General features: G+C 41.9%; 1 protein-coding gene across 2 annotated transcripts in view; it reads right to left on the bottom strand.

The window, feature by feature from the left end:
* The window catches only part of NME7 (NME/NM23 family member 7), a 90,138-nt gene extending 73,755 nt beyond the window's left edge, over positions 1-16,383 (bottom strand). Inside the window, exon 1 of one of the 2 annotated variants that reach the window (XM_053457501.1) lies at positions 16,270-16,383. In XM_053457501.1, the coding sequence (XP_053313476.1) occupies positions 16,270-16,272 (3 nt within the window). In that variant the 5' untranslated portion in view covers positions 16,273-16,383. The remainder of the gene's footprint in view (positions 1-16,269) is intronic. The other variant, XM_053457502.1, reaches the window with a different exon arrangement.
* Positions 16,384-16,416: the final 33 nt, after the last annotated feature.

Genomic DNA, 16,416 nt, shown 5'->3' with positions numbered 1-16,416 from the left:
ACAAGATCCAGGGATTACTGGTATATTGGTGGATATAATTACCAGTACATAGGATAAAACTCTAGTACAAGTAATAAAATGCTACTTACATAAGACTCCTATCACTCCAGCAGCAAACAAGCAAGAGTGTAAGGATCTCTTACACATAATACATAAAAATGATTACTAAAATAATTTCAAATGCAGTCTATTTTCAGCTAAACTAGAAAGAGCTTAGCCATTAAAACGTCTAATAAAAACCTGAAGTTATAACACCGGTGACTTATTCACAAAACCAGTTCAAGCGTGCAAGGTACTTGAGGCATGTTTTAAAGGGCAAAAGTGCTATTAACTTTAAATGGCAAGTGTATGCACTTGCAATGTCTTCACTATATATTTTATATGCTGTACATATGTAGATTTATTTGTATTGAATATTTACATCCACAGTAAACTTTTTTGAGTAACAGAGGACTTAAGTTGCCCTTATCGGTGCCCGTTCTCTCTATTATTTCTTCAGTGATCCTTCCCCTTGTGGGAAAGGACCAAGAAGATCCAGCCCTCCCGCAGGCCGGGTAGGGAAAGAAGGAGTCGCGTATCCCTAAAGAGAGTGCAGCCCCTGAGGACAAAGAAGGTGAGGATCTGGTTCCATCATCGGCCTTAAAAAGGACAAATTCGCCCCCCCCCTTTACTCAACACTTTAGCAACACGTGGCTTTCCTCATGGAGATGCTGGCTACACAGCTACACCACCAAATAAAAAGAAATGCGGGTCCCCCCGTTTAAACACGATATCATGGTGTATGATAGCAACTTGGCTGGTAAAACATATCTTAACTAATCAATTTGCAAGGATGGTTCATATCGGAAGCATTGAGCGTACATTGCTATCAAATAGATTAGGAGAGAGGTACTTTTAAAGCATCCATTACCTGGATACTGACCCTTTCACATCATAAACAGAGATGTTTTGAATCATCCACTTACCATTCCAACTTGTTCTGAAGCACAGCTTCTCTAGAAAAAATATGACTTATCGATGTAAAATTTTTCAGCCTCCATTAATTGCTGCCTGGGAGCTCTTAAGGTTTGACCCAGAGTCTCTTTTTTTGCCCCAATCTCAGGGTCCCAGGGCAGATTCTCAGGATCACACAGTTTGGAGCTGCCTGCTTCCTGTGATCATAATTAAGACTCCCAATTAGTGCATCTTTAAATTATGCTATGTCTGAGTTTCTATGAGGACCTGTATTAGAGTTATTTGGTTAAACCCATTTTGGCGAGTCAGTACACAGAATCTTCACAGTGGGCTATTGAAAGTCTTTGGGTCTTGGAGAGTATATTAGCCTGATTAGCCTCCATTTAAACTCGATATAACTGTGTTTCAACAGACAGGTAGGATAACGGTTATATGATCGCTAGCAGTGCTATTAATACCAACACCATGAGAAAAGATAACACAGTCCCACCTGTTGGGACGCTGAAATAATAAACTAGATGTAGAATCAGCCTAGACCGTAGTCCTGAGTGTTCCCTGTAATGCTATCCACTGCAAGTTGGAAGGACCACTGTAGCCAAAACGGATTAACCCTCTAAACTATGGAAAGGAACCTTCCACACATTGGAAACGGTGCATGAAATGAAAAGCAAACAGTGAGATGCTGAATGCAAACAGGGCCCTGGCATGGCTTAGTTGCTAAACTGGCTTCAGCAAGCTTAGTTCTTAACAATGTGATGAAAAGGTTTAACTAACCTCACAACACACAATCTTTTAGCAGTTTTTTCTTAGAAGCATTGTAGCAGGAACAAATATTGCTGGCTCGCCTTGTAACCTGCTGTTACATAGAGGGTCCATAAGGGCATTAGAGAGTAAAGCTGCTGGTTTTAAATTTGATTTTGATGAGTCCTGTTTTGTTAAAGGTCACTAAAGCAGAGGACATAATGAATACATCATTGAGTCATCGTGAGACAGACCCAGAAACCCCAAGAGACGAGCTGATTTTCCAGGTCTTTGGGTCACCACGGAGAAACTGCTGGTCAACGGGGTGGCTGCACAGCTGACTCCCGGCCTGCTTTCCCTCCAACCACGGCCAGTTTCACGGTGTGTGGGGCTAGCCCCACAAACAATGTCAGCAGGACCGCCCCACTTACATCAGTGAGACTGCCAACCTGCATCCCGAAAAGGGAGGGCTCTGGGCAGCTAGAGTTTGGATGTTCCCAGGTATGACTATAGTCCTCAAGGGCTCCCAAGAGTAAATATTTTCAGGTTATACTCAAATACAACCATTTTAACAGGTACACTAGCACAGCTGGAAGGGAAAGAATATTAGCCAGAGCTGAGATAGAACCTTCTGCAAGTCTGGAAGACTGTAGTGCAGATGATGGCCAATCCGCTCCAACATTGGCTAGGGCAAAGCTGGGGGAAGGGGCCTCTGCCCATGATTGTCTGCTTCAAGCACCCAATCAGTGACAAGAACAGTCAGAATATGGAGGAGGAGCAGCTTTTTCTGCAGGGCAGCCTCTGTGTCTAATTACACTTTTAATTTAATTGTATTAGTTTGTTAAGCACGTAAACCTTAGTAACTTGGTCATTTATATTTTCTTATGAAGGTTTAATGAAAAACCTACACAGAAACCTTTAACAAGCTTTTTCTGACAACAACCTATCAGTGCCCGCTTTTGTGTCACGGGAAAAATGAATGAAATTTTAGGACATTAAATATTTATTTTGTGGGAAGGAACTAGGAGCAATGTTTCCAATGCTACAATAGTGTCAAATTCATTAGAGTAGGTGGAACATCATTTTAAATGTAACACTGAAAAACCGAACTTGGTGGATTCACTTCTAATCAAAACAGGCGGCAGCCTAGCATCCTTCACTGAGCTGGTGGGGAAGGGGTGTAAGGAGGGGATCTGTGTCTTCCTAGAGTCTCTAGGGAAAGTTTTAGGCCTCGAGCTATTGTCTGGCTTCGGGACTGCTAGATTCAAGCTAATCCTGCTCTGAAGACAACAACATACCACAGAAACAGTAGAAAAGAAAATCTAAAAGGCATTGCTGACTCTTTAGAGAAGTTCAAACGTGTTTTAAAGCTTTATAATGTATTAATAGTAATTATGGTGGATTATCTCGTCACATGAATTGGATTATGAAGAAAATAAGTAGTCCATGCTAAAGCAACATGCATGGAGACATAATTCTACTTAGGAGACTCTTTGTTTCCAGAAATTCTTCTTATAATTAATATGCAGCTCCCCCAGCAGCATCTAGCAAGCTTACATGCAGAATATTTAGCTATTTTAAATAAATGTTGAAAAGGTCTAACCCACAATGTCAAAAAATGTTTATCGAGATGTAAAATGAACAATTTAAAAGTCGATCAGATAGATCAATAGAATGAGTAACTACCTAGAATCCATTGATTGTATCACTCATGATGTTTAAAGCAATAGTACAGGTTTGTTTTTGGGGGGTTTTATATTAAACCAACTATGGTGGAAATTGCTGGTGCCTGGACTTCCTGTGACCTCTGCCTTTTCTCTTTAGATTCAATATATGTAAGGTTGACTTAAACATTTTCTTTAAATATGGTATTTTTTTTTAGATCAATGGTGTATATGGCGTGCTTACTGAAACCCCAACCATAAAGTCTATGGCTGCCTTACCTTGTGAGTTTTACAGCACAAAGAGGGACATTTTTGCACAAGCTCAGAATGTGGACCTGAGTGTAATGCAGTTGACCCTGGATATGGATGCTATGCATTTTGTCTCTAGCCACCTAGTTCCTGTATAGTCAACAGGTCACAAGCATATGACAGTCCAAAGACATGGGGACAGCAAGCTAACCCTGAGACAGTTCCATACCTCCCAAGTTTCTCACTTTATGATCCAAACCCCTCTGGCGCTCCATCCTTCCCTGATGTCAATCTTCAAAGGTGCTCAGCATGCTTACTGGGTATGGGTTCTACAGCCCTAAAAGCCACAATAATGCATACAGAAACAGCACAAAATATGCTAGATGCTTTCCACCATCACATTTATAGCTATCAATAGGTCACAAAGTTCCACAAAAAAATGGGAGTGCTTTCCGCACATGTGCGCAGGGGGAGGGGGGTTCTGATGCAAGCCAGATTGCAAAATTTGATGAATCTGTCCAAGTACAATGGAAAATACATTAATAAAAGTCTGACACTCTGATGCATTAAAGTGTATGTAAACGCTGGTTTGTCCAATACAAAAAGAAAGAACTACTAGAAAGCTAAAAATCTTCAACCATGTAAACTTGGCTGGATGTCTCAACAAGATTAAAGATTTGAGATTTGTTAGGGATTAAACAGAAATTTAGACCAATCAGTACTGTGAGAAAAGATTACCTGCCTCGGTTATCCAGGGGACAGGGTTAAATCTCAGCCATTTTTCAAGCAGCGATGTGTGTTTGAGAATCAAATGTTCTTTTAACTGGGAAACATTTGAAGGAACAGCTGAATGAATCATTTGTGCAGTGGCTATAAAAAATTGGTATATGGGTATAAAGAAATGCTTTGTTTGGCACCTAAGGTTTCCCTTTAAAAAGCAGACCAAGTGTAAGCAAGGTGAACATATGGTAATCTGGGTTTTGTTCTCTTTTGTGCCCTTTAAATCCCAGCCCTCTTTGCAGCTCCCTGTGAAATCCAGTTGGAGTTGCGTAATTATACTGATTTATTACCTTAAACTATGTGGCCATTGAAGCATTGGAAGGCAGTATACCCTTAGAACCCTGTTTCAAGGTCAGGTGTCACTTCCCACCGATTCACAGGTCATTCACCTAGACCTCCTTAACCAGTTCACAGCTATATACTGTCCTCTATACACACTCACTGCTCACCAAGAAATCCGAGATTTAGAAAATTGGCTTATAATATATATAACAAACACCTAAAAAAATGAATGAATGAAATCCCATAACATGATCTCCAATACACCAGCACCGACATCATTGTAATTTGCATAGTTACTTTAAACATATATATTACAATATTTAGAACTTTATTTATGATTTAAATAGATTGTCTATGTTGATCCAGTATTAATAATGAGAAGCTTAGTTTATGCACTCTATATGACTGTATGCAGAGGCTGGAATTCACTGTTTTTTACAGGTGACCCTCAGGATTACAAATAGAAGGGTGGTAATTCCCAAAGGGGAGCCTCTTATGAGGTGGTCTAATGACAAACCCCTAGACCCACTGACTTACAATTGCCTCCAAGGCTGCTCTGATTAAGTGTGTTGTCTGAGAGATCCATCTCTGGTTAATGTATAACTAGCCACTTGGATAGATTCCCCCCGCCCTGGACCGAACACCATACATGCAAACATATACAATCGCTCTCAGCCACACATATTCCTCATTGTCGTCTCTCTCTCTCCCAAGTACCTATCAGCACTATCTCTCATGGGCATTGAGACCATGTCACATGATCCAATTAAATTTCCTTTCATAGACTTCAATTTAAGCTCCAGGTATGACAAGACAAATATGGTGGATGACCTTCAAAGAGTATCTATCACGCTTCTGAAACTACTCCATTGTTAGTCTACTTACTGTCTATTGTTAGAGTTGCCCTTTGTTGTTGATGGCTGGTTCAGGCAGTGTTTGTAAGGTTGGGAGAAAGAAACAGGGTGATGACACCTTTTGCTATGGATCATTAGTTTAACTGAGGTAAAATAATCCCTTATTTTTATGCTAAGTATGTCCAAAAACAATCACACTCAAAAATGAAAGCTATAGGCAGCTAAAAGTGGTGATGGAAACAGCATCCCCTTAAAACCTGTTAATGTCATCCTTCATTCGGTTTCTGCTTTTACTTTGAAGCCAGTGCCTGATCTTACATGACATTACAGGAGGAACGTTTTTTGTGTGTGAACAGCTTGTGCTTATCCACAATTCTTGTTCCCACAATACACTGGAGCAAAGCCAACAGACACTTGATCGAAACAAGGGGGGTAAACAAAGTCGCGTGTGGAAATTCTCCTGGGTCTCTGGGTCATTTGGCTCTTTCTCAAGGGAAGGGGAGCAGCGCTTAGCCACACCCACTTTCATACAGTTCAATACTATATGCGGGCCTACTCCTGCCTAATGGCAGCCAGCACCGCTAAATAGTGCAAGCCAATACCTCAGAAACTTCCCGGGTCTGACCAAAGCATGATGCAAAGCACACTTTGAACATGTGGGGCTGGTGGGGGCTTTTCTTGAGAGGAATTGCCTCATGGTTGCACTCATAGGCAGAATTAGTATGATAAGCTGATTTTCTTCTGTAAATGAAGTGTCATGGTAACGTTGCTCTTTGGTGGTTACGGCGTTGGATCAAGTCGCTTTTTGGAACCCTGCGCTTTTCATTGTTACCCGGGATTGACGCCGCTCCCTCGGGAACACCCTGAAATGGTCACTTTGCCATTGAACAGTATGGAGGCACCGAGCTGTGGGGTAGTTGATGGAATTATACTCCTGATCCAATTATGTTGTGTGTATAAATATCTGTGTTGTTCCCAATAAAGTCAGTTACTGTTTTACCTCAATACGAGTTCTGTCTTGTTATTGGGGTATGTCTTGGTGCTGTCATTGTCAGGACAGTATAGCACTGTATTGCTATGCTACAGTGCCACGGACGTTCCTGAGGAGCGGTGTTTCCTGCTAGTTCCACCTGACGATTAAAGTCTTGTATTCGCGGTGGCTATAGGGAGAAGGAAGCAGCGTCTGGCCCATGTACCCAGTGAGGGTATGGGTCGTTTCCGTCACATGAAGTACACTACAATTTAAGACATCTGTGCAGGGACTCACCAAAGTTGAGGTGATCTACTGATCATTTTCAGATAATCTCACATGGACATAAAATATTACAGAACTACCATCTTTTCAAATTAATTGCCTGTTTGCCTATACCATCCTGGACTTTCTCAAATAAATCCAGTGTAGCGCATACATCTCTGAGCCTTTTGAAATGGAATAAAGTGTAAGTAAAACAAGTGTGAAGGTGAAGTGTGAAGGAGAAGAATCTCATAAATCATTTACTGTATCTCCTGAAGCTATGACTAGCAGTGCAAACAGAATCTGAGCTTCTCTTCAAATTCTAACACAGTATCTTGTTCATGCCCTTTGTCCCTTTGGTTTATGTAAGCGGCACCAAATCAGACTCTATCTTACAATAAACGGCTGGCTGGAGACAGTTTTTAAGTGCAGCAGTATAGATAACGTCACACAATATGTTTCAAAAACAGGGGGGGTTGATTTAGTTTTAAACTTTGATCTAGGGGGCATGGCCAAACACAGCTCTTCTGCCTTATGAAAGAAGAAAGTGATCCAGAGACCCCTGGGAAGCAGGGCTCCACCAGGAGACTCCAGGGCAAACCCAAAGAGTCCCCATGTATGAATATACAAAGCCGAAAAACAAATGTTAAAGGGAAATTAGAAGTCTATTTTTATATACACCAAAGGAGGACACTTTTATTCTAGGAGGTGGTTAGAGGTTTGATTAGGAGTGGGACTTCACTTTTTACAATATTGTTACTCTAAGGGTTCCACAAACATTCTGGGTTTCGAGAACTGAGGGGCATCGGAACAGGAAAGATGCAAAATTCCTTCAATGTACCCTGTCTCCTTCAATAACAGCAGCAACATCTCACATCCTATTGGAGAATTGATATTACAATTACAGATGAGTAACAAAGTCTTCTAATTTTGGTCTTCACAAGACGCACATGTAGAATTTTTTTTACACAAGTCCAGATCTACGTTTCTAGGAGCCACGTATGTGGAGGTCCATCTGTATGCTTAAAAACATGGTCACAGAACTCAAACGTTTTTAGCACCAGAAGTGCTTCCTCATGCTAGATCCTCACAAAATACAATGTATAAAGTAGATCTGAGGCCATTACACAACAATGCTTTGCATAGAACTACATAAATTATGTTTTTATCAAGGCTACACCCACCTTCTCTTTTGTACTTAGGTCCTCTATACCGGGAAGTGCTACAGTGCCACCTACCAGCGTTTTGTCATTATTTCCAAATACTTTCCTCATACAGGTCAATGAATCACTACAAACTCTGTCGCCCGGCCAGAGGCTGTCAACTTATTATTATCTTATTTATATAGCGCCAACAATTTACGCAGCGCTTAATACAATACATATGCTCAAGGGGTATGACAAGAGGAGAATTGACAGACTGAGACAAACCGATACATTAGGTGGAGAGAGCCCTGCTCGCAAGTTTACAATCCTGAGGGATGTTGATTATATCAACAGTAACAGCAAAAACACTACATTTATTGCTTCAACACTCAAGTAACAAATCTGACAGAAGATATCTTATTTGTTTGCATAACATGGATATCCTCTATATACAATCTTAACACCGTTAGCCGTATTATCTTTGATTTCCCCTATTCTCAGTCTGAGGCCATTACCACAGCATTTACCAGCAGCATTATCTAGTGGTTGGAATGCTTCACAAGAGGAATACGGGTAAATAAATAAAACAAACAAATATATGCTTTTCTACATGCATTAGCTATGCAATGATTATTTGTATTTTTCCACACAGAATACACTAGGTAGATACCAGATTCCCCAGTGACAGCACTAATTAAAAGCTTTTTAATATTATTTATAATAGTAAAGTCCCATACATATTTAAGATAAAACCACGGGTAACTACATGGTAACTCTAACAACAAATTGGCTGAGATTCCGGGATCCATCCGTCACCTTAAAACCTGCTGTGCTCTGTTTCTCAGTTAGTCCTCCTGAGTAGCAGTTATCACGTTTAGATATTTTTTCCTACTACAAAAGTATTCTATTCTTGAACCATAATGATCTCTTAATGCATGAGTCACAATCAGTCTTCAGCACTTCTAAAAATAGCTCGGGGAGAAGAAAAACTGCAGATATCTTCGATTTGTACTGAAAGTAAGCTGATCATGCGATCGGAAAATGTCTCAGGAATGCCTAATTGCCATTCTGAACTCTACACTTTTTTTATTTTACCCGATACGTCACTGTTTCAGGTAAAATATTATGGCATTCACTAGATTGAAAGAAGAATAAAGTTAAGAGATAAGGCACACAAGGAGAGTATACATGTAATAAGAATAAAAGCCAAGGGTAAGCCAGTTAAGTGGAACGGCCCTTATAATGAGATCCAGTGGAAGATATGTGGCAAGCGGACAGTCACCTGCTGAATACACACAGAACTACAGGACGGGATCAGCTGCATGAGCAGCAATAACAGTTTGTGGGAAGCATTTGCCTGGTGTGCAACAGACAGTCTAAGCCAGTTAATATTAATTTAACCCTGCGAATACCAGGAGCCAGATCATCACTCCTGTCTCGTTATAGTTATACTTAGGTGACAATCATCTCAACAGTGTATAGCTAAGGACAAACCGTGCATCACGCAAAATAATCACCCATGAAATGTACCCCAACTAAATTTAAAAAATGACCAAAACTAAACAAATAATGTAAAAGCTCCCACTGTTCCAACTAGAATGCCTCTTAAACCATAAGAGAGAAGTCATTCACACTTTATTGCTGCAGGACTATATTTCCCATAATGCTCTTTCAGCTAAGGGGCTGGCTGAGGAGTATGGGAGATGTAGTCCTGCAGCAGCTGGAGGGCCGCAGGTTGGACACCCCTGCACTAAAGCCTTCCACCGTGTATTACAGCACAGCAGTCTGATCTCCTACAGCCACTTCTGCCTGCTATTTCATGTTCGTGCCTGCTAAACAGCAAAGCTCTACAGACTAGAATCAAGTGTGATGGGAGTGATGTGTGTGATATTTGTGATGAGAGTGATGTGCTTGGTGTGTTAGGTGCGATAAGAGTGATGTGTGATACATGTGAGGGATGTTTTGTGTGAGGGGAGTGATGTGATGGAGTGAGTTATTGTGTGTGTGATAGGTGTGGTGGGAGCGATGTGTGATTTGTGTTGTAGGCGTGATGGGAGTTATGTGTGACAGGTGTGAGGTGTTTTGTGTGATAGGAGTGAGGCCCCTTTAAACTATAAGACCATAAAAGTAATGCCCTTTCTGTGACACCAGATAGAAAACTAAAAAATACAGCAAAACTATATGTTGTTTAAAAAGGAATAGGTTTATTTAAGGTGCATACCATAGTAGTACATAATAATATAAGACTCTGGGAAAGTTGGAAAACATGAATGTGGAGCAGCACCTTTAAAGGTCCACTCCAACTCATTTGAGCAGAAACCTTCTTACCTCTTATTCCTGTAAGTCAAATTGTTATGTTATACACTACTTGTTATGTCCTGTTTACCAATTGTGCAGAACTGCAGAATATTACGGAGCTATATAAAACAATAATAATATTGTAATAAGAACTGCCTGTATACATTTTGGATGTCCCCACATTTATTTTGCTTTGCAGAACATGTGTTCCAACTGCACAAGATTTCCCTGGGGTGTAAGGAGACCACAACCCATGCACGTTTCAGTGGGACGCTTCCCTGCCAGAGACTGGCTGCACAGCAGTGTGGGTATCCCTGTGCAGCTGCACAGTTTTCAGAAGATATATGGACATGTTCACTAAATCAGGGCTCGACAAATCCCAGGCGCCAGGTCGCCATGGCGACTGAGAATTTTGCCCTGGCGCCTTGGTGTTTGTCAGCCTGCTACATCCCCCAACAAATGCCCCCACGTCGCCACAATCGTGGTGATCGCGGGGGTGCTGCTGCTGCTGTCTGCCCAGGTGTCTGGGAAGACCAGCACAGCCACTCCGAGCCGGCCCCCGAGCCTGTGATCACTCCCATGGAGTGATTCTGTAGGTTGAAAACGCGACTGCAGGAAAACCAGCAATTGTGTTTTCAGCTGCCACAGACAGCTTCAGGGGATTGTGTGTTGATTGGGTCCCGACACAAGTGTGAGGACTTGACACAACATCCCCCTGCTGCCTGATCGCTCCATGAGAGTGAAAGTGCAGCAGTCGTGGCATTTTAGGGATTAATTCCCTTTTTGTACGGGGCTCTGCTGCTGGTGGTCTGCCTGGAAGCACAGGCAGACCAGCAACAGAAAAAACGAGCCCCCACAAGCCCATGGAAGCCTACAGGAGTGATCAAAGAGACTCCTCCCACCAGATGCCGGTCTACCGTCTGTGTCCCAGCTGCCAGAGGCAGCTTCAGGGACAGGGGAGAGGGTTCTTCGGTCTTCACATGAGTGTGGAGACCAGCCCCAACCCTCCCTTGCTGCCTGATTGCTCCATGAGGAGACATATCTTGCTGTGTTTTTGTAATCAGTGGCTTTCCAGAAAGGAGTTTAACTCAGCATTCTAGGGAGGGAAGAAAATAATAATCTCACTGCGTACCTTACTGTAGAAAATCACCAGAACATCGCTGATCGCGCACATAATGTGATCAGGAAAGCAGGACTGCAGACCCCTGCTTCCTGATCGCTGTTTGATTAGCAAGTCATGCGATCGGCATGAGAAGACGGAGAAACTCTTCCTCTTTAAAACAATTGGAAAAATTAAAACAAAGTAAATCTTTACAGGATCCCACTGTCTAGCTACAAGAGATGCCAATGCAATGTCTACGCTGATGAAAGCGGGGCTAAAAAGCTTTTAAGTAGATGAACAAACACCTTGCAGTCCTAGAAAAATATGGCCCTCACCACATTTTGAGTTGTGTTGGTCGTATCTATGCCCAAAGGTTCTGCCCCTTTCTCCTGGATATCTATGCCTGAGATGGTATATGTTGCCTACATACCTTGGTACATTTCTGGAAGCAATGAGCAGCAATGAGCACAAGGCTCAGAGATACTTTTGCCCTGACTCCCCAGCAGTATCTACTGTAATAAGCAAACCTATTTTGGAAATAGCATTCGTTTAAGTGCATTGCTGCGTATCATATTTTCCACTGTGACGGTGCAATCACATAAGGTCACTTACTGTACTTTAGAGAAAACACAACACAAAACAGTCTAATTGGAAACCTGGGATGATCTCAATATAGAGTTGTTTTCCCAATATGAATGTATGTGGAAATAGTTGTTCATCAATTGGTGGTGTAACCATAAAAAATAAGAATAAACACAATTAAAGAAATGCCACAAAATCATTATTTTCATAATATATCAGGTATAATACATACTTGTACATAACATGCAGAGTTATTTAGACTTGCCCACAGTTATGGACTTTATGTCCATAACTGCGACTGAGCCATCAGCATTATTGGTTTGGATAAAACACCTTGCAAGATTTCAAATGGATAAGAGGAGAGTTTTCCTTGTAGGGGTGATGACAGGAGGTATGGAATCACCAGGAGAGTTATGTGCTTCTGCTCAATCACAGCTGCCACTTGGCCATTTGGCAATATATTGAAACATAGTATCATGATATGACTTCATATCCTGATATTCTGCTTCAATACACAGTAAAGTGGCTGGACTGTAAGGAAGTTTGATGATCCTGACCCCAGTCCCATTCCTTAAGTACAGCTGAAGGGTACCGGTATATTATACCTTTCCATCCCAAGTGATGGCATCTAAGAATAGACAGAAGGTATGCAGAAGATAAGTGAATGGGGTTTATTAATACCCCATAATAAGGTTTAAAAGGTATGAATAAGGTTTGCTTAATCATTTTCTTAAAGCAACCCTTCAGCCATCATATGCATATATGGTGCATATGATAACTATCACCTTAATATTTTTCCCCATGGATTCATCAGAAACCATCTACGCATTTGCCCTGTTCCCCTGACCCCCCAAGCTACTTGGCTTGAGGTGATGCTATCAGTAGAATGCCTCTCTTCCTCACTAGTGCACAAGAACAAACCTTGCAGAGCATCTAACAAGACCTACACTACCCTTAATACATTTGGGGTCGCTTATTTCCTTGTTTTCCATGAAAACAGCTAAGTGACCCCAAACTTTTGAACATTAGTTTATGCATCAAAAGAACTTTCATTGCTTTTCTGCCAGTGAGATCATTGAAGTTGCATTTCTGTAGCTGAATTTATTTGTCTAATGGTTGTATGTGATTTCCCCCCCTTATATAGTACCTTAATCATAACTGGGAACATCTAGGCTCTGGATAATCGGAGCCCCATCTCTTCGGGTAGTGGGTGAGCAGGCCTGCTGGAATCGGCGGGCGGTCCCACTGGCATTGCGTTTTGGGCTAGCCCCAAACGCAGAAAAAGTAAATGCGATAGGAGGGATAGTAGGCATGGCTTCCCACCACTCCCATGATCCGGAATCTCCATGGTGACCAGGAGACCTAAAGAAGCAAAGCTTCAGCCAGTGTCCAGGCAAAAAATGGAGAGGTCCCAGGTACGACTTTAATATGCATTCTCCGTTGGCAGGCCTGTATGGGACTGTCCCTTTAAACAGATATTTTGTCTTATTCGTTTGGCACTGACACTGCCAGCCTCGGGGTTTACTTTCAGTTGTAAACTCGTAACTATAAGATAGGCAGCTTACCTGCAATGTCTTTTTATTGTCCTTTTATACTCACAGTGCTTTATTGTTGCTACCAAAAGAATGTGTTTGTGACAGAGGTGAAGATACATTTCACTTCAAATAAAAAGCACAATTACATTTGTAATCATATTATTCATTAACCTTGCTTTGTGTCTCTGGATGGCTGCGATTGAATGGACTATTGGAGCACAATAGGTTATTTAACAGGCCTATGGAGCTCAATGGAGGTTAGAGAACTGGTAACTCTTAAGGTTTGACCCTTAATCTCAGAATTTTAGCCCAAATCTAACGGCGAAAGGGGCAGATTCTCAGCGTCACACATTAAGATACACTTAATAGAGTCACCTGCATTCAAGCAGGGATATCAACCATAACATACTGGTAGCAAAAGCACCAACTGGCAATGTTTTATGTGATCACAGCAGTTTAGCACAGGAAGGGATCAGCTCCAGACTGTGTGACCCTGAAAATCTGCCCCCTCACCCTGAGAAGGGGCGAAACCCCTCAGACTCAGGCTCAAACAATGAGATTTCTCTTGTATGTACATCGCTTAAAAGGGTTATGGCTCAGAGCTCCTGTAGAGTGTTTCTGATAGAATGGTACATGGGGTCTTAGGAGTTTTTACTTTTCTATTAAAATAAAATAATAAAATATTGGATCACCTTTCTTTTAAAAAAATGCATGTTGGTCAGGGCCTGCCCTAGGGGTGTGCGAGCTGTGTGGCCGCACAGGGCGCCATGTGGCCGTCCCATCACCAAGGCCAGGGCCACGTCAAGGTGGCAGGGAGAGAAGAAGAGAAAGGGTGCCGAGTGGTCACAAATGGAAACATTTTTAGCAACCGCTCGGCCCCCTTTGTCTCTTCTGCTCCCTACCGCTGCCCTGACTGCGGTGGTGGGAGCTCGAGGCCTTGGTCGCGGTGCTTCATGATAAGCGCCGGAATATGCGAGAGATAATAAATGAATTAATGTCTGTATGAACTGTGTGAATGTGGGAGATAATGAATGAATTAATGTGTGGATGAATTGCATGAATGAGTGAGAGTAGAAGTTAATGTGTGGATAAATTGTGTGAATGAATGAATGAATTAATGTGTGGATGAATGGTGAGAATGCATTAATGAATATGTGCTAATGATTTGTGTGAATGAGTGAGCGACTGTATAAGCGTTTTGTGTGTATCATAGATATATAAGTGATTTGGGGAAAGGCAAAGATGGCATAAGCAGGGTGTTTGAGCTTTGGGGACCAAGATGGCACACTCAGGCTGTTTATGGGACAAAGATGGCACAGGGCTGGCTGCTTGAGGACAAAGATGTCTTATGCTGGGCTGTTTGGGGACAAAGATGGCTCAGGCTGGGCTGTAATTTGTGTGTGTGATCTGGGTGCTGGTCAAGTTCTATGTAGACACCAGGGCTGGCTTTGGGGTGTGCAACCTGTGATCTATGTCTGTAATTTAGGGTTCTTTTTATCTATACCTTTGATGCTGAGTTTATTTGTGATTTCCAGTTGATCTATACCTGCAAAGCCGGTTTTGTGTTATTCTGTTGATCTATATCTGATATGCTATGTTTCCATACATTATTTATGTATACCTGGGTTTGTATATCCTATTTATTTGATCTATACCTTCATTGCTGAGTTTGTGTGTTATTCTGTTCGACTATACCTGCAATGCTATACACGCAAGTGTTGTTTACATTTTATGTTTATTGGATCTATACCTGAACTACAGGGAGGAAGGTGTGGGAAGGGAGAAAAGAGAGGTGTGGCTTAGTGAATGAGGGGACAAAGGGGCTCTGGGGATGATTAAGGGGGAGTGGACCTTTCAAAGTCACAGTAGAGTCAGAAGGAGGGAAGACTGCACTGACTCTCGCAGTCTTCCCCTAATCTGGAGTCAGTGTGGCAATTTTAATTTTTTTTCGGTGTGGGAGCAGAGGGAGTGATTGCATGCTAGGGTGCGTGGAGGGAGTGCAAAGGAAACAATTGCCTAGGGTCCAATTTTTTTCCCTATATTTAATATATTTAAGGTAAATTATTGTTACCAGTGTTTCCAGTTGTACTTGTTTGCACTTGCACATAAAAAATCTCTAATTAAAACTAGCTGCTTGTTACAAGATTCTTTTCCCTTTCTTTTTTGTCGAGGGGGGCACCAGAGAAGTAGTCCGCACAGTGCGCCTGAACACCTAAAGTCGGCTCTGACTCTGGTATATAATACAAAACAACCTTATGCAACATTTTAAAACAATCTCATAGCCCAGAGAAGCTTTACCAGCAATATGAATGCAATATGAAGGACCCTTTTGCATACATAGACCCTAGCGAGACAAGAGGTTCTGCAGTACCCTGGCTCGTCACACCGTGTCGTTAACGCAGTGGCATCAGCATTTTAATTTTATCATAACCCCTAATTAATAGACCTGTCCCTGAGGCAACTGGGGAGCAGAGCGACCCCTGTATGTTAGTACGCTTGATCCAACCAAAACTCGAATGCTGGTTTTGTGATCTTGGAACGCTACAGGTGACCCCATTGTACATATTTAGAATAAGCAGATAAATATGTTTATACCATAGAACCTGATCATCACACGGCTACATAGCCATAGGTAAATATCCGAGTTTCTATGGAGATTATATGATTCTACATGAATTATGTTATTTCACTTTGGGATAGATGACGTGCAGCAATCTAGCAAAGGGAGCAGGCAAATGACTGAATTTGATTTTTAAGCCCTACCATCATTTGCACTCTAAATTAAACCGACCCCTGAATATATACGATCTACACGTATATTAAAACCTTGTCTTCTGCATTAAACTCACCATTTTGAGTCAGTTGCTCGGTTCAGCGTTATGTTGTCAACAACCCAGCATCAAACTGCAACAGCAGCGGCCCTGCGTTTCCCTGGTAACACCGACGCACCGGAAGTAATTACGCGGTTCACCTAATCCGGCAAGTGTTCCCGGAAG

Source organism: Spea bombifrons, chromosome 2 (assembly GCF_027358695.1).
Source record: "Spea bombifrons isolate aSpeBom1 chromosome 2, aSpeBom1.2.pri, whole genome shotgun sequence".
Classification (NCBI taxonomy): Eukaryota; Metazoa; Chordata; class Amphibia; order Anura; family Pelobatidae; genus Spea; species Spea bombifrons.
Note: the sequence above shows the minus strand (reverse complement) of the source record. Positions and strands in the feature narration are given on the sequence as shown.